This window comes from Harpia harpyja, chromosome 17 (assembly GCF_026419915.1).
Source record: "Harpia harpyja isolate bHarHar1 chromosome 17, bHarHar1 primary haplotype, whole genome shotgun sequence".
Classification (NCBI taxonomy): Eukaryota; Metazoa; Chordata; class Aves; order Accipitriformes; family Accipitridae; genus Harpia; species Harpia harpyja.
The window spans coordinates 9,626,223-9,648,797 of record NC_068956.1 but is presented as its reverse complement, the minus strand read 5'-3'; the positions used below and the strand labels follow the sequence as shown (position 1 = coordinate 9,648,797).

General features: G+C 37.7%; 1 protein-coding gene across 3 annotated transcripts in view; it reads right to left on the bottom strand.

The window, feature by feature from the left end:
- LOC128153243 (N-acetylated-alpha-linked acidic dipeptidase 2-like) overlaps positions 1-22,317 on the bottom strand; it is a 36,333-nt gene extending 14,016 nt beyond the window's left edge. The window contains exons 1-13 of one of the 3 annotated variants that reach the window (XM_052812300.1): positions 21,993-22,317; positions 20,335-20,446; positions 17,161-17,347; positions 15,933-16,034; positions 14,999-15,124; positions 14,142-14,328; positions 12,926-13,019; positions 12,546-12,644; positions 10,258-10,343; positions 9,542-9,661; positions 9,016-9,098; positions 6,124-6,187; positions 3,383-3,450 (exon numbers count right to left, since the gene is read on the bottom strand). In XM_052812300.1, the coding sequence (XP_052668260.1) occupies positions 3,383-3,450; positions 6,124-6,187; positions 9,016-9,098; positions 9,542-9,661; positions 10,258-10,343; positions 12,546-12,644; positions 12,926-13,019; positions 14,142-14,328; positions 14,999-15,124; positions 15,933-16,034; positions 17,161-17,347; positions 20,335-20,446; positions 21,993-22,074 (1,410 nt within the window). In that variant the 5' untranslated portion in view covers positions 22,075-22,317. Of the gene's footprint in view, positions 1-3,382; positions 3,451-6,123; positions 6,188-9,015; positions 9,099-9,541; positions 9,662-10,257; positions 10,344-12,545; positions 12,645-12,925; positions 13,020-14,141; positions 14,329-14,998; positions 15,125-15,932; positions 16,035-17,160; positions 17,348-20,334; positions 20,447-21,992 lie in introns of those variants that run through there. The other 2 variants (XM_052812299.1, XM_052812301.1) reach the window with 2 other exon arrangements.
- Between the last annotated feature and the right edge of the window lie 258 nt (positions 22,318-22,575).

Below are 22,575 nucleotides of genomic sequence, written 5' to 3'. Positions count from 1 at the left end.
ACAATTTCTACACCTCATCCGTTTCAAGATATAAACCATTGACCAAGTCTGAGACTAAGAGTAGATCCAGCCGCCCCTAGACCCTTCTCTGAGGAGGAGTCTGGAAAGCAAGGGGGTCTGCTCTGAACCTCGTGACTCAACGGGAGGGATCTCCTTATTCCCTGATTTGATGTATATGGTTACACGGTTTACAGAAGTAGTCTTATGCCAATTCCTGTTTTGAGAAACCCTGCCACCTACTACCACGCCTCCCCAGTTCAGTTTGCTTGTGTCATAAATAAAATCTTTAACTGATCATTTGGTGTCGTTTCACCTTAATTTAGCCCGAGGGAATTTCGAATTAAACACGACTCCCTGGTCTGTCCAGTCTGGGTTGTGACACTCCTGAGGTGCACAGGACCTCTCACTATTCCTGTTCAAGGAACTAACAACCAGGATATGCAAAGATTTAATGGGTTGAGGCTTTGATCTGTACATTTAGCTTCCCATTGTCATCCAAATCCAAATGCACTGCAGTTGAAATAACAAAACAAAGAATATAATCACTCTGCCTTAACCTTCTAGCCCTTACAGAAATTAGGGGTTTTTTTTCAGATTAGTGGAAAAGACACAACTGATTAGCAAAGGTACAAATTGTAGTCTTTGTTTATCTTTATAAGAGGCTACCTAAATGCAAGTGAAGAGAATAATAAAAAAAGAAAATTAAGCAGATACCTCTGCCAAACAGAGCTTCCCTTTTCTAGCTGTTGCTTTAGTTTTTCTCCCTCTTCTCCTAAGCCAATTCACTGGAATTTTTAGAGACCTCGAGAACAAAGATATTTGAACCCTTAAGTGAATTTTATTCTGTGATACTAGAAGCAGTGAGCCAAGTAAAAGATGTGCCACATTTCTACACGATCCATCAGTCATCTGTATACATGTTTCTATGCCAACAAAAATGGTGTCCTAGCTAGAAGTGGTTCTTCAGCAAACACCCTTTGGTATCCCTGACTTCTTTCCAGGAGTCCATCAAAACATCTTTTTCCTTGGGAAAATTCCAACAATCTTTATGAATGATCTTACAGAAAAGTTCAAAAGAGTGTAAGTGTTCTGGAGAAAGGTTTCACAGCCTGTGATTTATGGATCACTGGAGGTCACTAGTGGCCCTTCAACACTGGTAGATGAAAGATGGTTCAGAAATGAAAACTACAATGTTGAATCACTGTAAAAACTGAACCATGATTTTGTTTTTCAAAAAGATCATAGAATCATAGAACAGAATCATAGAATGGTTTGGGTTGGAAGGGACCTTAAAGATCACCTGGTTCCAACCCCCCTGCCATGGGCAGGGATGCCTTCCACTAGACCAGGTTGCTCTAAGCCCCATCCTACCTGGCCTTGAACACTTCCAGGGATGAGAGGCCGTCCCAGGTTTAACAGCAAAAAAAGAGGAAAACACTCCTCTAGACAAATGTGGCAAGGAGCATCTCAAATTTATTTAGTGAGACAGAGGAAAAAAAATAAGTAAAAAGAAAAAAAGGATTTCAGATTAGATTCTTTGGACAGAGACAAAATGATAAAACTGGGGAAAATGCTCTTTGACTGTGTACAGAAAGCAGAGAACAGCAGAGAGACAGAACGTTGTTGCAGAATCCTGCTCTGTGGAACAACAGAAAAGAAAAAGTAGTTGTGGGTTTTGTCTATAACGAGCTAACAAGAAAAAAAAAAATCTAAGATGTTCCAACAGTGGCTTTAAGGAGCTTCAAGAAATAGTCAGACTTTTCGCTAACAACTCTCTACCATAAAATAATCCCCCTTATAAATGGAGCTATGAAGAATATGGATGAATATAATGTACTTCCAGGAGCTTTTTAGCAGGGAGACAGCATGGAATTATGGAGTAGTTGTCAGATTTTCTATTGTCTACATTATGCTTCTACTGTTAAAAGCTTAAATAACACTGAATAGGAAAATTTTCAAAACAGCCAGTCTCAAGTACTTCGTATGGTACTTTAATGGAAGTTTTCTACTCAAACCCAGCAACAGTTGAATAGTTGACTTAAGATCAAGAGTGAGGTACTATTTTTAGCCCAGAGCATTTTTTTACTTTGTTTATCTTTTGCAGAAAAATGTATCCCTGGGTAAGTGGCTTGCTGCAGACAGAAAGTAAATTATTTTATCCAGAGCCTTGCAGCACTAGGGACATGGAAATTTTTATACGCAAACCAGAGTGCCCTTCAGTGTGTGAAGTGTCACAGCTAATGTTTGAACAAGCATAGCTTCTTCCCCCACAAGGAAGAAAGAGTAAGATAGAAAAAGTTGATAAGAAAATAAAATGTAGAAAAGAAACGAAAAACACGGGAATAACACAGATAAACCACCCCACATTCAAACCATGGCATTTCCAGTGTTAAAACAAAGTGTACTGCATTTGAAAATAACTCAGGATGAATGCATCTAGTGGAATGGGAAACTAGTAGCTGGAGTCATCCTACCAAGTGCCATTACAGTGCAAGTTTTTAGACTGGACCAAGTCACCTGGGCCCTCTTAATATCAGGGGGGAAAAATAGTTTGTGAGTTCTGTCTGTACAAGAGTAGACAACCACATTTGGTCAAAAGAATCTCATCCTAAAGGTACCTATTTCTACCAATTGCCTTTAAAGGGAGCCTACATTGCTTAAGTCAGAGAGAGATGTCTTCTGTTAACTGAGATGAATCCAGATCTGAGGATAGTGACAATGGCTCATGCTAGGTGCCTAATCTGGTTAACTCCTCATATGGCCAATGAAGTTTCATGCTTTAACGGATCACAATCTTTCAGCCTTATGATAATTCATCCTGAGAGATGAAAGCAAAGGAGATATGATTAGACCACTTGTAATCATGCAAATCCATACATCCGGCCTGTTACAAAACCCACTCAATCCTTCAATATTTATCACAGTATTTCAGGGGCTCAGTGAGATATGAAGGAGATTCAGCAGGAACAGACAGAGAGAAAATGGAGGTAGCCAATGTGAAAATGAATAGATTCTCTTTTGCACATGAAACGGAAATGTAAAACGCAATTTATTTCCCTGAATGCTTATCACTTTAGAGAATTGTTCTTGCTCAAGTGTTTTATTATCTTGTTTTTATTGTTATTATCTTTACTATATATTGCAAATAATATTCCACTTATGTCAGTGACACATTTCAACCTTTCTAAGAATACTAAGGAACTATGAGCCTGGACTGTGTACCACTGATGGGATATTTTGCTATTGATTTTGGTGGGATCAAGATTTTCCCAGCACGGCAATAAGATAAATCCAATATTATTCAATAATCCAATTTTATCCAATAAACTTGGAGTTTTACATTCTTAGAAATTCACAAGCAGTAGACACTCTGATTTGGTACCTCTTTTGTCAGATTATACACCAGTTTGTAGAGAAGAGGGGTGCAGTCAACTCTTAACGTGTAGTTACCTGAAAATGAAACAAAAAGACATGGAAATTTTCGCTTCACGTACCAGTGGCATTATCTTCTTAATGGATTAAGCCCTGCAGTCCTTTCTTAGACAAACTTCTTGACTCCAAGGCAAGAATTTAGATCTTGCCTCAGAATATGTGCAGAAATAGACTACCTGGTCACATTGTATAAGCTGCTGCTACTACATGACAATGATGCATTGGTTATAGTACACACGCAGTAATGTAGTTAAGCCTTCCCATAGTTCTAAAATAGGCCTAACTATCCCTCATTAGTTACAAGCCCTTGTCGCTCATACACTCCCTGAAGCTTGTGTTAAACAGAAGGCAATGGTAACATCCTACTTTTTGTAGGATGTTAAAAATAAAGTTAGTGCATGCAGGAACTGTGCAGGAGGAAAGACATATTCCCTGCAAGATGTTTTAAGAAATCGTTCAATGCAGCTTCTTCTCTTATCATAAAGAGTACTTTTGTTTTTGCAGACTGTATCTGAAAGACAGGCCATCTTCTGAGTAAGAGACTTGCAAGACATTTGGCATTTTATATTTCAGAAGTCTTATCCAAACAGGAGGCAACAAAGATGCAGAGTAATGTTTTGACCTACTGTCTCCTAAACTTCCCCTTTTACCACCACGCTGTGGCTTCTACACTTTACGCCCATGAGATTTCCACATTACCTGCTGGCTATGTTGAGCTAGGTAAGTATCTCATACCGAAGTTGTCAGTTACAGCAGCAATAGCCCCATCCAAAAGAAACTATCACTGCTTTTGAGGCAGGTAGGAATGTAAAGCAGTCTTCTCTATAGACTACAGCCACCGGACAGCAGCTGGGCAAACACCTCTGCCCTCAAATACAGACGACAACAACAAAGAGGGGAAGAGGGATGAGAAGGCTGGGACATAATAAAACATGAGCTGACAGATTACACAGCTGTTAGGTTTTGATATGGCTTTAGACCTTTGGGTCATCCTTTGCACAATGTGTACTAACAAGAGGACTAGACTGACAATTACAGAAAACCCCATGATGATGGAAAAACCCACTAGATAATGTTAATGATGTTTCCAAGGAGAGTCTATATTTGAGAACTGGAAATTAAAGTCACAAAAATGCTCAAAAGGATGACCCACTATTCTTCTTTTCATTTCTAAAGGACAATGAATAGAAATAATTTGCTGTCCAAAACGTGGCATAAGAAGCGCTGTGGAGAATATATGATGATAAACAAAATAATTGGCAGAGTACCTGGATGCTATGGCTCTACAGGGGATTTTAATGCTCAGTCAGGTGAAAGATGTCCAAGATACTTAAAACAGTACACTGAATATGGTGTTCTTTTCCTTATTACATATTTCTTTTCCAGTGGTTTTGCTTTCACATTTTCTTAATGCATAAAGCAAGAGATATGTTTGAAAAATCAAGATTTAGAAGAAAATTGTTAAGGCAGCAGCATGTTGGCTGCAAACCAACTAAAAAAATATGTGTTACAATCCATGCTGAGAATATGAAGCAGTTGTAAAGCTATTATTTCATTCGTGAGATCTTCTAGGCGTGAAATTCTGCTCTACTTTTTACACAGCATGTAGGCTGCATAATTGAAGGAACAGCTCTAACCCTCCCTATACTCCAACTCCAACTGAGCATTTAGAAACTGGGTTTGGCTTTTCTTTCTTTCCAATCCTTTTGTGACAGACAAAATTTTCAGCTGACAGGAATAAAAAGAGTTCTTAAATATGCCTGTTGATATCCATTTTATTCACACACAGTAAGCCCAAATAAGTTGGGTTTAACATGGGAAGAGCAATGCCGTAAATAACTGAGGTTATGATGCAGGACAGCTTCACAGGACTCTACTGACCATTATTTCAGCACAGACAACAGTAAATGAAGTCCTTCCGTAATAAAGTTCAGTATAATTTAAGAAGGATTTTTGTGATTTAGGTCATAGTATTGGGCCCAAAATTCAACGCCCAGTTTCTAAGCAGCATTCCTGTATGGCAGACTCTTCTCATAATCTGAAGGGCATAGTAAATTGGATAATGGTGGATCAGTTTTTTTGTGAAACACTCTTCAGCGCTTGTTTTTCTAGAAGAGCCCTGCCATAATACATATGTAACTGCCTGCATATTCTCCCTGCTCATATCAATGAACAAAGGTGACCACACTGGCCCAAAGCACCAAAACGGGTCCCAGCCCCACAAAATGTAAGCCTAAGGCCTCGACACAAATTATCTTAAGATTGTAATAAATTAGTGTCCTAAAATATTATAATTCCACAGGGAAAGGAGATGGAGCCGCAGGCAGAACAAGGAGAAGTCTGTTATATATTAAAAGTGTAATTGTAAATTAAAGCTAATGCAGTTAAGAGAGAGTTTCACATTCAGCCTGCTCAGTTCATTAGCACAGAATACTAAACTCCTCCAGAGGAGACATTCTGGACTCCAGGCACGTGGGCTGCAGCTCATGGATGGCACTATTTGCAACACGAAAGCAACATGAGAATTTAAATTGTTCTCTCTCTCCACTTAATTCTGCATTTGCCACACTTATTTTGAACATCACATTATCTATCTTATGTTTGCCAGCTCTGGATGCTTTAAATAATACACAGTGAACTATTAAAATTGACATCTGTGAAGTAAAGTGAGTTTAAAAATAAAAGACACACCTTCTATAGAAGAATCTGTGTTGATGTAAGCAACTGCCCGTTCCTGGAGGACTCTGGCATTTTCCTGGGGTTGTAAAAGTGTAATTATCACTTTCAATTAGTGTCATTTAGTCAAGAGCATGTTAAGTAAGCGCACTGTTTTTTACAGCATTACCTTTAAGAACCCAGTCAGGATAAGTAGCATAGTAGATAAGTAACTAATTATATTAATGTTTGAGGAAGGGTCAATAATCTGGGCACATGAAAAGCACTCCTGCTTTCTGGGACTTAATTTGTTGTGTAAAACATCCACAAAATGTAGGTGCTGCCTGCTGCACCACACAGGAGCAAGATGGAACAGGAAAATTACTGAACACCATTGTAACAGGGTAAATGAAGGTTATACATGTGTTTTAACTCTGCACTTGCAGTGCTTTTTGAACACGCAACACGTGACTGTGAGGTCAGCCAGAATTCCTCCACAATTTTCATCCTTAGTTATTCATGTTGCTGTCATTTCTACACTCTTCCATTTCAAAAAGGGATAAGTCAAAGCACTGACATTTCCTATTAAAATGAATTTGACTGACTGTTTTGAGTCAACCAAGCATTGCTTTCATGCTAAATATATACACACACTTGTTTAATTTTTTGCAAACTGGTAATTATGTTTGAAATTGATATTCTGATCAGTAAGTGGTTTTTTACTAAGTCTTGGGTTTGTGATAGATATTCTAATTAGGTTAGTAATTGTTACTTGATTCATTCATTTTATAACCCAACTAATCATTTGTAAGTCATGTGAACTAAAAATTGAATTGGTAATTGATAACTTCATAACAAAATTAATATCTTTAAAACAAACAGTGGAGGAGATTCTGCAAAAGAATATGAAGGGAGGGAGCAAGCCTGTATATGCATACATGAGGCCTTGCATATATGCAAAAGCATATTTGCAACATAAAGAGATTCCTTCATTTATGAGCAACGGAGATTGTCTATGTAACAAAAGGATGTTGCCACAGTTGCACAGTCTTTTTCTTACACAGAAGACAGTGAATATCATGGGTTAATTTTCCTCAAGATTTACTACATGACAGATCTGGCAGCTGCAGAAAACGTGAATGTAAGCTGTGAGGAATGTCTCTAGAGAAACTGAATCTAATTTAGGTGTCAAAGAGTAGGAATGCACACTACCAAGATGAAGCAAGAAAAGAATAATATAAAAACATTGAGGTTCAAATATGAATTGTGCTCATGGCTTTCTAACCTAGTAGAGCTGCCGTTTCATGAAATAATGGATGATAGATGACTAAATATTAAATTATTAAACAAAAAACATTACAGAACAGCAGTAGCAATATGTGAACAAATCAAACACAAAAAGAACTCCTAATTTATTCATGACTTGCTCAAGAGAAATTAATCTTTTAAGTGTCATTGTTTTATATTCATCATAGTTAAAACAATTGTTTTTTCTTGATAGCATCTAAATATGTGCACAGATACATAGACAAAGAAATCACAAATAAAGTTTTATGTACTGTATACTTTTGTTACCAGTGGAGTTCAGGTGGGATGAAACTTTAATGTCAACTCTTTAAAATCTCTCAGTAAATGATTTTAAAGATAATTTAAATGATGCTTTCTTCATCTAATGTCCCATAAACCAACAGTAAGATGCAGAGAGTCTATTGCAGCTGGAAGCCAAACAGTTTAGTGGAAAAAGAATTAGTGCAAATCCAAAGGAATAGAAATCTCAGCTTTGTTAACAGAAGAATGATGGAATCCCTTTGGTGTTTGGGAGCATATTTCTGGTTTGTTCCCTCCTCTGACGTGTCATTTTGCTATGTAATTTTGTGGTTTACGGAAATACATGCCAATAAACTCAAATAAAAGATTAAAATATTTTATTTTACAGATTTAGAAAGCTCTATCCACATATCTAAATATAACCTTGTAAATAAAATTCTAACAGAAGAACAAGACAACACATTTCTGTTAAACCATTCAGTACTAATAAATTGACATAGTTCAGCAGAAATGTGTTTCATCAGACAATTTTCTGCCTGCTCTATTTCTAATTTGGATTTTACAGACAAAGCAATGAAAACTCTTGCAAGACCTATATTTCTTGCCGGGGCTGAACAAATCCACTTACAGGGTTAAGAACTGAACATGCCCAACAGGGACAGGAAGAGAAGAACATTCAGAACTTCACTTCTGAATTTTCCAACATCTTTCTATCAGGCAGGAATATAGTCAGGGAACCCACTACAGAATTAATCGATTGTCCTGCCTCTGAGACTCTACAGTACTAGAAGTTTCACAGGAATTCGGAACTATTCACTCATAGCTTACCTACACTTTCATTTGCCCAAGAGGATTAATTTCCACACAAAGGGCTTGGTGTGCTTATGGATCACAGGTACATGTGGTCAGTTTTTGTGCCTCAGTTTTATGTCCTCTGCTTTATTTCATAGCCTTGAGGTATGACTAAAGGTGTGACACAAATAATGAACATGCTGTGTTTACATGACCTGGACTTTAGTTTATCGAAACTAAGGAATTTCTCAAATAGAAAGTTAGAAAATAAACCAATTTAGGTTACATAAAATGCTATCATTCTGTTAAATGAAGGGATAGATTTCCACATAGAGACCACTGAGGGACATTAGCTTTGAATCAAAGTAGATTTTTAAATCTTAGAAGAGTTAGTGCACTTATGTTGTAAGAAGTTAGGTAGGTAATTTTTATAAATATATGAGGGCCTCACAGCACCTGAAGGAGCCTGTTGTGCTCCAGTTTTACCTTGAAGATATTGACTGCATCTAGGTATAGATGCCACTTGGTACTGCAGCTGCCTGCAACAGACTTTCAAGTTTTGCTTTCTTTACACTTTTTTTTATTTACCTCAGCCCATTCTGTGGAACCCAATAATCCAAATTCTTCTGCATCCCAGCTAGCAAAAATAATAGTTCGCTTAGGTCTCCAACCTGCAATCACATAGTTTAATTTGAAAATTCAACTGAAAGTTAAAAAGTCTAGTGAAAGATCACCACAGTTAATTTAAATCACTTTAAAAAAATAGCACTTAATTGATATAGCAGTAAAAAAAATCCTCTCTAAACTCCTTAGAGGAACATATTATTGCAGAGGCATTTCTTCCTAATGCAGTAATTTCATTCCACACAACTAAGAGGGTACTATTACACTGATGAGAGACGTGAGGGAATAAATTCAGCCAGCTAAGATGCAATGCTACATATGCATCTCTTCAATGAATTTGCATCTTTCATAATGAAAAATACAACTTTCTGTAGAGATGAAAAGTTAAATCAACAAAACTACTTATAGGAACATTCAACACAGTTCCTCAAAGCTGCTGTTATATGTCACCACCATATCCATCATTTTATGTCTATAATAAGTAAGTTACCTTCCATCTTCATTTTACCAAAACTCCGTACAATCTCTTGCAGAACAGCTGCACCTGTAGTTGGATCGATACCACCAAATACCCAAGAGTCTCTATGACCTCCTAAAATAATATATCTGTCTGGAAACAAACGCACAATATCAATCTTTAATTAAAAATGCATTTAGGTTACCTGTATTTCCTTTGATTGCATACCTACTTGTGCCAAACAAAATATGAAGTTTAATACCAGTGCTACAAATTTATTTTTTAAGGTAATCTGCAATCATTCACTTACTCTACTGAAGAATATATATGAAGACAAGAAATATTTTATACATATTTTTCCACTTAAAAGTCTTTCATATATATGACCTGCTACTATCAACAATAGTATGTCGAGGTCCCAAATCATCACTAGTTTTCTGTACTTTGCATTGTGTTAATGTTTGCAAAGGCAAAATGTATGAATGATGTAAGGGGGAACTTACTGTAAAATGACAGGCGTTATAAAAAAATTCTCTGACATCTACCATTCTAGCATTCCCATTCAAATATATTCTTGGGAATGCCAATGAAAAACAGTGTGATGGGAGGGACAGGACAACTATTAAGGGTTTCTCAGATTCCATATTATCTGGCTACCTAAAAAACTTGAAGTTTCTTGCAACATGAGAACAATTTCACCAAACGCAAAATAAAGAAGGAATTAAAATCATCAAGCACCTGATGCTCACCTGGTTCCACAGCTCCTCTGAGTATGCCAATGACGTTGTAAATTCGTGTTATTTCATTGTTTGTATGAACATGCATTCTGACTTTTCTGAAATGAAAAGCACTATGGAGTAACGATTTCTGACTGAGAAGGCAATAAAAAGTCAATGTTAATAACTTGTAAGCCAGAAAGTTTGTGCTTCTGTTCTGTTTTGTGTGTTCAGCACTGGTCTAACCTGTCATGTTGTATCAGTGTCCCATTTTTTATTTCAGGTTAACCTGCTAACAGAAAGATGCCTTAGAAACAACCCTATGAAGTGGGCCAATCTATAAACTTTCAAACATTTACAGAATTTATTGAATTGTTATTTATGGGAATCAATCGGATAATTGTGTATTAGAGGAGTAAACTGAGAAGCATATACAGTAATTAAAAATACATTTACATTTTGACCAAAATTATAGTTGTGGATATACTTATTTTTATAAAGAGCACACTTTGGGTTTCTAGCACAATTCCATGTAATAAGATAGAACTTGGAGAGAAGGTCATTAGAAATATTCATCCAGGAATAAACTGAAATCTCTGTTTAGGACAGCAGATCTAAGTGATCAAGATTTGTCAATCCTCCATCCCACCCCCTCCCAGTAAAATCCGCTGTGAAATTTTATAAAAAGGAAGGAAATTCAAGTATTAGGAGAGCTAAAAATAATGTAGTATTCAGCCCCTCTTAACCTGTAGAATAAACAAAGCATCAAACAATGCTTTTTTTGTGTCTGGCAAAACCCCAGGAGTTTCACATTTGAAGTTATCTTTTCAGCAGCAAATCTGCATAGCTGTCAAAATCAAAACCTACTTCAGGACAGCTACTGGATCTTTGCCTAGAAAATTACTGATACCAGCGCCTTCAGCTTGCATATACTTGCACACTTTCCATGTGCAAGTGACTTTCTACCTAGACTCAGAAGGTTCATTTTGATATGGAGCTACTCTGAGAAAAAAGTATATGTAGGATTAGCCGTATTTACAAAAACTGTTAGCCTATCAAGTAGGAAGATGTTATAAAGTGCATTCAAAAATATGTCCCATGTATATGTTTTGTGGATGAATCATATTGTTTCTTTTCTCACTGTTGCTCTTCAAGACATTCCAAACAGCACCTTAATTATGTCAAATACGCTTTCTTATTCATTTATTCTTACTTTATTAATTTTCAGCTAGTGTTAAAGCAGAGCAGGAAAGAATAATGATCAATGAAGTCTTTATAAAATTATATATTCAGACATACTCTTGTTTTGCCAGAGGTGGAGCAGTGATAGTGATACACAATTTTTACACACTGTTCATTGCGATACGCTACCAGTCCTCACAGAATAATCTCTCACATAAACTGAAAGTATTTTTACATGAAAAAGTGAGAGAAAAGTGATCTTCAGCTTTATCTATTACAGCTTACCAGTTATAAACAAGGAAGAATGCTATGACAGTCCCTGACAGCCAGTCAAATCCCTGATCACCAAATGCAATTTTTACGTGACTTGGTCTGCTGGAGAGTGACTCTGTTAGTGCTGAAGACCTGGACAGTTGTATTTCTGTGTTAGAGCTGAAAAAATGTAAACCGCAAACATACTATTGCTAATCTAACTGGTCAAAGGCCAGTTCCTCCCAGACAAATTAGTAAGATGTATGTGCTTAGGGCTCTTCCGTCCTGCTATTCTTCAGGGTTTTCAATCATGGTGCCTACCAGCTTTGGGGAACAGTTGATGGACTCCCAAATCATTGCCACACTTTACAGCTCTAAGTTCACAGAAACCCTGGAACGCTTCCAGTGGACAAGGGAAACATACGTAGAAGAGAACTACTGAATTGTCAGTCCTTCCCTGTTGGACTGGTACAAGCTAGCTGTCCTATTGTCCCCTTGGTCATCAGAAACAGAAAAGAAAGACCAAACTTGAAGTGAGGAGGAAGTTTAGGGTTAATCCAACAGTATTAAAAAATGTCTACTTACTATAGACATTTTGAAAAGGACCAGTGAAACAATGTCTGAACCTTAAAGTAAGGATTAAAGTTGGAATGACAGAGCTGGACCTATACCCTCTGAATCTATCCATTGACACTGGGGACACTGAGCAAAACCATAGTTTTGATAATTTATTTTCAAATTCTAATAATTATCACCAAGTGTTGCCCATTGAGAAGGAAGTAAATTTCTCCAGAATATCTCTAGATGTACTGTTTCACAGTCTTTTTCTTGCTGAGATTTTTTTTTTTTTTGCAATATTTTATAAATAGGCAAGTGTTAAAACAGACCTTGTAGAAGAGTTGTCTGCAAATCCTGGCCCTATGTTGTAAGACACATTAAGACTTCCCTTCCAGCTGCTGTCTGGAGCTGCAGGTCCTCCCATTGCACTGTTCAGTGAAAACCAAGACAAATGTAGTTGACCAGTAGGCTAAAACCTTAAATTCCCTTAATGATTACTGCACCTAAAACAAGGTGAGTTTACAAAATTCCTAAAAAAATTATGCCAGAAACAGATTGCTTTGAATTTCCCACATTTTCTGAAGCACACACTACTACAAAAGTGTAATAAATACAAGTAATAGCATAGGTTTTACCACCATAGTATAAAAAATTTTGCTGCACATTTGTGAATACTGACTTCTGGTGAGGAGGACTGATGTATACTCACCATAATAATACTTCTGCATCATGATATCCAATGGGATGAACTGGGATTTTGGGAATCCCTACACCTTCATTAACTTTATACCTGAAAGTGTACTCTGAGAAACCAGAACAAAATGTTAAGTTTATAGTGTTCTTAGCAACTTTCACCAAACTGGAAATACTTTTGAACAGTGCAGCCATACAGTAGCCATGAGCATGCATGAATTTTTTAATTCTTATATCATTTCTTAGATACTGCTTCTAGGAAACCAAAATGTAATGACAGAACCACAAACCCAATAGTGTATCTGCACAGCTGTGTAACAGAAATCCCCACATTTGATGCAAGGTTAGATTTGCTGCCCATCCATACTATTAAATCTCCTCAAAGGTGACTGTGGGAATACCAAGCTGGTGTGTGAGGTGAAGATGGCCCCTGTGCAGCCTGTGGGCAAGCTGCAGAAGACATCCACAGATGCATTTACCTATGCTGAAGACAGTCAATGTCTCTCTGAATCTGGTGGGCCAGACACACACAATCTATCCTATTTTTTCAGAAGGTTGTTGTCTTATGTTGTCTTATGCCCCTCAAAATGGTCACACAAGCCAGAAGCACCTCTGTATTCCCATCCCATCAGCAGACAGGACTGGTAGGCATCTTAGTTCAGACTGAGTTCAGGATGCCTACAAGGACAAGACAAGCTCATGGTGCCAAGTTTGGAAAGACTCCAGGCTACTGTTATTTTTACTACAGAAATTTTACTCCCTGTAAAGAGGATTTTAAACTGTTTTTGTGCTTGGAATTTAGGATCAGCCAGGAAACATACCTCCAAGCAAAGCTATTACTCCTCTTTGATGGTAGACTATAATCTAGTTTAAACTGGTCCTCTTGAGAAACACAGATATTTAAAAATGACTATAAATTTTCAGCCATTTTCTGCTGCTTCATAGTCTGTAAACTCACCCGTCCTGCTTTTCTAAGAGTTACAAGGCTGAGATCATACAAAGAGATTTTCCTAAAACCTTACTTTCCCTGCCTAACTCAAAAGCAACCAGTTGAAATGACATACAGGTAGATCTTAGTCTGCAATAGGAAAATTAACTACTGCTAAAAATAATTTTAAGCAGCTTTTTTCTTTGCATCTGTACTGAAAATGGATGAATTTCTAGTGCCACAATAACTTTCAGCACCAGTTTATAAAGTACTTGATGTCCCAGGGTACAGATCTTTCACTCACCTTTTGCAGGATAACCTGGTGTTAGAGGGTCCCCAGCTCCATTCAGGTTTAACACATTCCCACGCTGGGCTCCTCCACCTGGAAGGTTCCAGCCATCTGGATAGCGATCTACTCCTGGGGCACAGTAGTCAGCAGGGTCTGAATAAAGTATGATCCCTCGGGCTCCTGCTAATATGGCGTTTTTAACCTGTGAAATTATTTGCTTTTAGGAAATGCTTTGTTGGGTTTTTTTTTTTTTTTAATGCAGTAATAAACCTGAATGTTGCAATTTACTTCCATGGGGAAGTAGCTTTAGAAGTTGTATATATGGAAGAGTGAAAATGACCACAGACTCAGCAGAACAAACCACAGTGAAATACAGCATGTTCGTTATTTGTGTCACACCTTTAGTCATACCTCAAGGCTATGAAATAAAGCACAGGACATAAAACTGAGGCACAAATACTGACCACTATCCCCACTGTCCCACTATCATCAGTTTTGTAAGAGTTGTTGTCTAAAGTCAGAAGAGTTAGTTATTCAGTCTCTGTGCTCCTTGTCAAATACTTACTTCTTCAAAGTACTGCCGTTCTATGGATGAAAGCTACTAAAACCCTTGGGTCTACAAACGACTCAGTTCCCTAAACTAATCTCTTGCAAGAACTGTCTAAGGAGTTTGCCATCATCTCAGTCTCGGGAGATTAATACATTCTTCTGTTTTTATTGTTTTAAAGTTATTCTTAGAATGCAGTCACAATAGATACATTGCAGACTTCCTTACGCTCTTATGTTCCAATTTACAGCCCTCGTTATCTCCCACTGGCTCTATCATGAGCAGTGTCTGACCCACAGAGGAAAAAAGAAAACACAACCCTTACTTTGTTTCCTCTGAAGATTTTCCCATATCTGGCAATGACAATCTTTCCTGTACAGTTAATTCCCATTTCACGCTCCAGCTTAAAAAAATCTTCAGTACGGCCATAATTCACATATACCAGATCTGCCTGCACAGAAAAAGAAAAGCAGTTTCATGGCAACTGGTCATTCAACAAACACAATATCTGATTTCAGAACTAAACAGTTTTATTCACTGTGTATGATACAGTTATTTTTTTGCATTTCTACAAGTGAGATCCAGTGCCCATAAAAACGATAGCAAAAGATATACATAATATTCTATAGGAAGCCTTGGGTCAAACTGCTGACCTTTCTATATTATCCTGCACTTAACAGCAGCCCTATAAACTGAGTTTGGAACCTAAATCAATGTACTTTGCTAAACTGACAAAATTCTGTGGCCATGAAAAAATAGTGGTATTCCTTGCATATGCAAACACTCGCTATTATGATTTCATTTATGCAATGCAGTGATGTCCCTGACTTGTTCCCCCATGATGAATTATCAGATTGAAGGACTTTTGTAGCCTCTGAAGACATTCACTTAATCCAAAATACCTTCCAATTTGATTTATATGTTGCTATTTCTACTTAAGACTTAAGCAACTCCTCTCTGTATGGTTGAGTAATGTGGAGTAATCTGAGATGTATCCAACATTTTCCATAAAGATAAAAGCTTTTCACTTATTATGTGATTCAGAGTTCTAGCAATTTGAGAAAGCTTTTTTTTGTAATAGGAGACTTCTAACCTTCACACAATATGTGGCCTACCTGTCCTTAAGTGTTCTCTTATACTAATGGTTAATTAAAACTACTACAACAAATATTTTGAGAAGTTGGAGCAATCCATCCCAGCAAGTGTTTCACAAAATATGACTTCAGCTAATAATACTCTTACATAATCTTTTTTCTTACCTCTGGCACTCCTTGTGCTGAAAAAGCATTATATGGTGGTAGTATATCAGTAACATTTTCATACCCCTGTGGAGGTGGTTCAAACAATGATGTATTGAAAATCTATCAATAAATAAGAGAAGTCTTTGATCAGACACTCTACCTCCAGGCACAAGTTTGTACACTAAGCTTGGTTATTGCAAATGATATGCTAGATTACATAAATTGTTAGCAAAAAATACAATTCTAACCAGCACGCATAAGTTTAAACAAAAAAACGGCTAGGGATACATAGCTGAATTTTTGTAACAGAATGCAGATATGAATACAGAGAGGTAGATCATTTGTCAGAAGATGCTCATCAGTCACTGCCTGAACCTAAGCAAAGAAGTAGCTGAAAATTGCCAAGAGGTGGTGGCAATAAAAAGACACATAGTTCATCCATGCCAACACAGGTATTTTTTGTGATTACTTCCACCTGTATTATTACTCTTCTCTTCACCTCTTTGCTAGTTATGCTCCAGTTAAATGTGCTGCCTTTTATCACTATCTATTGTAACACTCATGTTGCCTCAAGATTCATGTCCACTTTTTGTCACTTTGTGAGATTATAGCTGAGAGATTGTTATGGGGTTTCTGGAAGAATTTCTCCATTCTTTCACCTCTAAGCTCATGTCACCCCCGAGCACATATTCCTTAGTTTCTGCCAGGGCTCTTCATCCCTACCTATGTGCTATGATGCTTCTCTAGCAGTCCCATCTCCTCTAGCAGTCCCATCTCCTCTAGTCACTCAGGCTCCTTGTCAGATTTTACACCTACTTCTTTATTCCCCTGTGTGTACAAAATGGAGAAGGTGACTATAGACCGAATGTTCATTATTATTTAGGAGACACCATAGAAAGCCAGTAGGATCAGGTTCAGATCAAATAAAAGGAGGTAGTACTTCATACAGTGGGCAGTATCTCTGTGGCATTCCTTACCTCAGCATGTTGTGGAAGCAAAAATTGTACAGATGTTCAAGCAGAGATTGGATAGGTACTTGGAAGAGAGGTCTAACAAGGGTCACTAACTGGATAAATACTTGGAAAAGAGGTCTAATAAGGATTCTTAAAGAGACTAATTGCACCATGCTGGATTTTTTATCATATTATAAAGCACATGCTGGTATGACTGGGTGGCGGAACAGAGGAAGACACTGTTTCTTTAAAGAAGTCTTAAATAAATATAGTTTAATCATTAAAAAGATCACCTCATTCCCTTGATCATCAATTACTGAGATGTAGTTTGGCTGCGTTTCATTTGGGTATGAAAGAAGCACATCATAATGAACGAGTTCTACTGAATCCAGTCCAAATTCCTTCCACTGGCCTTCAATTTGTTTGGCAAGAAGAAGATTCTGTTCAGTTCCTGCGAGGTGAGGCAACTTGGTAAACGAGCTAGAATAAAACAGAAAATTGCTAGTAAGCAGCAAATGCAGAGAGGCACAATAGTGAACAAGGATCAGTGTGTATAAAGCTTATCGTCAAGCCACATGCATGGAAAGTAAGGTCTTATGGTTAAAGTGTGAGCTGTATAACATGTTTGTTTATCAGAGTCTGCAACAGGATAAGCACAAAATGTAGTCAGAGCAGAGGATCTTTCTTGAGGCCTTAAGATAAGTCAGCTGAACCTTTCTCTTTGCATAATAGAAATAGCCACATCTACACATAAGCAATGAAAATCAGTGTCAAAGACATTCAGCAAAAGAGTATGAACAGTATGCAAGGAGCAGAAATAGATACAGAAAAGCTACACATTCAGAAAGAAGCCCTCCAAATAATTCTGGTATCTGATGATGGGTTTGTACATTGTTGGCATATCGTACTAAGAAGTTTAACTTGAAAATCATTACGTCACATTACCTGCACAGATTTGTTCTTTTTTTTCTTAATCAAAAGCTTGAATAATCAAAGCCTTCTTAACATTTACATCCAGATCAGATATAACACATAATGGTGATAAATAGTCAGAAACAATACCCAACCCTTCTGGGCTACCCTACACAAATCTGTCTACAATTTGTTTGGTCCACTGAACAAATGAGTTATGGTGAACGCTGATCAGCCAGCCGGGTACTAAGCACCGCCTTCGAATTCCCAACAGGCTACTTGTTAATGGCTGCCCCATTATGTCAGATACCATTAATTACCATTAATTAGTGGTACCAAATACCATGATTAGTACCACTTCAACATGTCAGTTCAGACTATTTTCAACCCATGTAACAGCTTGTTCTTCAGCATGCACTTCCTCAGCTTCCAAATGGGAATGTTGCAGGAGACGACGTCCAAAGCCTTGTTAAAGTCAAGGATGTTACAGCCACTGTAATGTCTCCACTCATCCACGTAGCCAGTCACTTCCTCACAGAAGGCCATCATGTTGATCATATAAACAACTAGTAAAGAAATGCTGACTGTTCCTAACTATCTTTGTGTCCTTCATGTGTTTGGAAACAGATTCGAGAAGGATGTTTGGTCACCCTTCCAGGGACTGAAGTGAAGCTGACCAGCCCACAGTCCCCCCGTGTTGTCCTTGCCTTACTTAAAGATGGGCACATCAGCCTTTTTTCAGCCACCAGGGATGTCTTTCAATCACCAGAACTTCTCATAGACAGCAGCCTAACATTACATCCAGGTCTTTCCTGTGAATCCCACCTGGCCCCCTAGATTTGAATCCATCTCGATTCGCTAAGTAAACCACAACCTTCTGTTCTTGGCTGTTGTCTTTCCTTTTCTTTAAACTGTGCAGGTATGCACCGAGGTCTGGAAGCAACCTTTGCCAAAGCTTGTTGCCTGTCTCTTCTTGCGCTTTAATTCTCTAGAGTATTTTAAGTACCTGTTAATTCCTTAAGTACTCTAGTTTAAATACTACAAATGCCCTAAGGAAAAATATACTGAACAACACATGATGCCTTTTTTCAATTTTTCACTTCCAGTTTCATTCTTTCCAGAGGAAATGCTAAGGTCAAAGTGTCTGCATTTTCTGAGACTCATAGTTTGTTTTCCCCACTTCATAAAAGCAGATTTAGTAGTCTGAAAAACTAAGAATATGGATCAAAATTCTCAAGTTCACATTTTTTATGCTTTTAAAAAACTTTCTGGATAGTGTATTAATATAATTTTTCTGCAGTTCCTGCTTTTTATTTGAATTTAGGAAAAAAACCCAAAATAGTGTGAAGCATTTGGCCTATCATCAAAGCAAGCAGATAAACCAGATAGATACCATTAATACCCTATGGCCAAGAAACTTTAGCATAATTACAAAGCTATTTTATACTGTCATCAATCTCTGTGTTGCCTAGACTCTCACTCAAACATAATCTTCAGGAACTCTCCAATCTACTGAGAGCAACAAATACAAAATAAGATAAAGCCTAGAGACTTAAAAAGCTAATTGATGTTAGAAATGAAACCTTTCAGGTTTAGAATAATTGTAGAGAAATCAAATTTGTCAGTAATCCTTTGATGTTTGTGATGCAGCTGCTGACTTACATGCTAAATACCAACATGTTACTAAGCAGAGATATTTAATTTTTCTGTGAATATATTTGTTCCTCTGTTGAAGATATAAATACATACAATAATGTTTTCTTTTCATTTCCAGTGGAATACACAGCAAAACAAGAGAGTATTTCTATATCCCTAGCATTTTAGATGTCTTGAAAGAACCACATGGATGCACTAGGATGCAAAAAAGAATATTTAATAACAATTACATCATGCAAGACTTAACCAACCATACACACACACTGCACATGGATAGGGCTTTTCATCTTCTGAAACAGAAGACAGGGTACAATGGGATCTGGCCACACTAAAGGAATTATCAGTTGTAAGTATACATGCAAACTTTGCAGCATTTTTAATGCTACATTTAATATATTAATTTTCTACTTAGACTAGCTGCTCAAACTCAAAGTTTAAGGAGACACTGGACAGATTATCAATCGATCGAATGTAATTAATAGCAGTCAGTGTATCCCAAATAAAGTAAAATCATCTCAGTCTGAGACAAAGTGAAGTTATCCAATGTTAGAACTTCAGACACTTGTGAGGAACAACCAGACACTTATACTGCACTAAATCAAGACTATGGAAAATCATAATAAAAAAGCATGATAAGCACTGACAGTAATGCAGCTTGAGGGAAGTACACTTAACAGTACAACCACTCCAAAAAGGTAACTTCAAAAATGGGGACAGGGGGAATGGAAGGGTTGTGAGTCTCTCCCTTCTCCTTCCCCCAGACATTCTGTACAAACCAAATACTTCAAAAGCATTTTAACAGCTCTGCTTTCAAAGGCTGTTCCTTGGAGCTGATGTTACCACTTTCTGGCTTTTTTGAGTGATAAAATTATTCAAAAACCAAGATGCACAGGGCTTACCGAAGGAATTGCTTGATGTTTTCTGCTTTCATTTCAGCCACAAGTTTCTGTCGCACATTTTGATAGACATCTGAAGACTTGGGGGTTTTTTCAGTCGGTTTCGTAAACCATCCTGAAACACATTTGAAAAGCTTCCTGCTTAGCAAGAACCCCAGTCCTCACCTATTTGAGTCCACATGCAACCTAAAGTACTAAAGTCTCATTAAAACCACGAGAATGAACAGGGCTTAGAGCACCCTCTGTCAGTGTTTGCTGGTTCAAACATAGAAATCAAGCAGAAAAATAAAATATACTTAATTGACTGAATTGCCAAAAAAGTGACAGAATTCAAACAACACACCCTAAATCTTTGCTAAATACAGTCCCCTTTTAAGGCAGATTAATCTCTCATTAATTTTAAACTAAAGTTTAAATGCTCAATTAACTGTCTCCAGTGTGAGGATTGAAGTCCTGATACTCATGATGAAATTCCCGTATTTAATTTATACATATATTTAAAAATATGTGTGTAAGCATAGTTAAAGTGAAGGTCTACAACTCAACAGCCACCCTGCCAGCATTATAGTAGTTACAGATTTGGGGAAGGGTGGGGTTAGTCTATTTAATAATTAAAGGAATAAAGTTAACTATGACCCAAGTCAGTTTTAAAAAGTTAAGGATTTTTCAGTAGCCATAAATCTGAAAGGAGAGACTATATCAACTATATGAATTTGTCTTAAAAAAACCCCCAAACAACAAATCCTTTTATTATTATTATAGCTAGAAAACCCCAAACTGGGAAAATTGTCATAATAAAGCCAAGTATATGTGCTGTCACATGCACAGTCTATATGACCTGTTAGACTTAAATGCAATTGTAGTAACAGTCTGAACATAACAGTGATACTGGATTAGACCAAAGGTCCATCATGCCCAGCATCCTGTTTTGGAGCATGGCGAAAAGATGTTGTTCGGGGAAATGTTTAAGAATAGCACAAGCATCAGAAATTTGCAGCTCAGGAATCTTCTAAATCAAACTAATGTTTTTTTATATTTAATAGCCCTCATGGATTTTTCTGTCATGCTTTAGCCTTAGGTGTGTGCTACAACACAAGTTTAAAAAGGACAGATGCAGACATGCAATTTTAGACTTAAAATCAAATGCTGCAAGTGACTGCAGAAAAGAATCTAATGTTCTAGTACAGTTCATCGTACATGATGAAAAATTCAGCAACTCCATTCTTGGCTGTCAGTCAAAACTCCTCCTCTACGCTCTGCCCTTAATTTCTAAAATAGCAACTGAATAGGAGCATTTAAATAGATCTTCAGTAAAAATCAGGAAATACAAATAAAAAAATAATCCTGGAGGTTTTGCAGTCACAGAATTCTCAAACTCTCCTCTTAATCTCTCCTCTTTGAATGTCTGCCTGCCTGTTATGGGAAGCTATCAATTCACCAGGGCTCATCCTGGGCTGAAGCACGCAGCTGTTATAGTCCTCACTCCCTGCAGACCAAAATTGCTAAACAACCTCTTAGAAAAACAACGGGACAAGTATTTCATAGCGTCCCTAAAAAGCAGTAAAAGCTCCCTGATGGGGAGTTAATCACAACAGGGGTTGCACATAAGTATCTGCAGAGGGCAAAGGCTGTGGGCTGAGCCCCTGTGTCTCCGTACTCACCCGCAAGAAAGCCCAGCAAGAACCAGGCCAGCAGCCCGGGGCAGCTCAGCCATGTGCGGAGGGTGGCCTTGCTCCTGGCCATGGGGACGCGAGAGGCCAGCAGCTTTGCAGGCGGCGAGGAGGGCAGCCAAGCAGCCGCCTTCCTCCTCCTCCCTCTCCTCCTCCTCCTCTTCCCGCCCTCAGCCCCAGGGCTGCCCCTGGCTTCTGTGTTTTTCAGCTCTCTTTCTGCCTAACCAGCCTTAATCCCTCGATGACGATGACATGATTTGCTGAGTACAATAAAGCACTCCATTTCTTAGCCTGACCCCACAAGACAGATTGTGTGTAGCTGTGTATCTGTGTAACAAGTATGCACCTAGACCGTGCACCAAGCAATGCGTAAGTACTATCTTCAAAGCTAATTTCTATTAATTATCAGGACTTTCTGGTTTTGAAAGTTCCTGGTTTAGGCTTAATCACAATCAGTATTTGTTCCAGTGGAAGTGGCCAAGAGATAAAATGGAGGAACGGAAAACTTGTTTTCTCTTTACCAAGGAAGCACTGAATTGCTCCCCTTTGTAATCTGTGGTTACATTAATCCTTG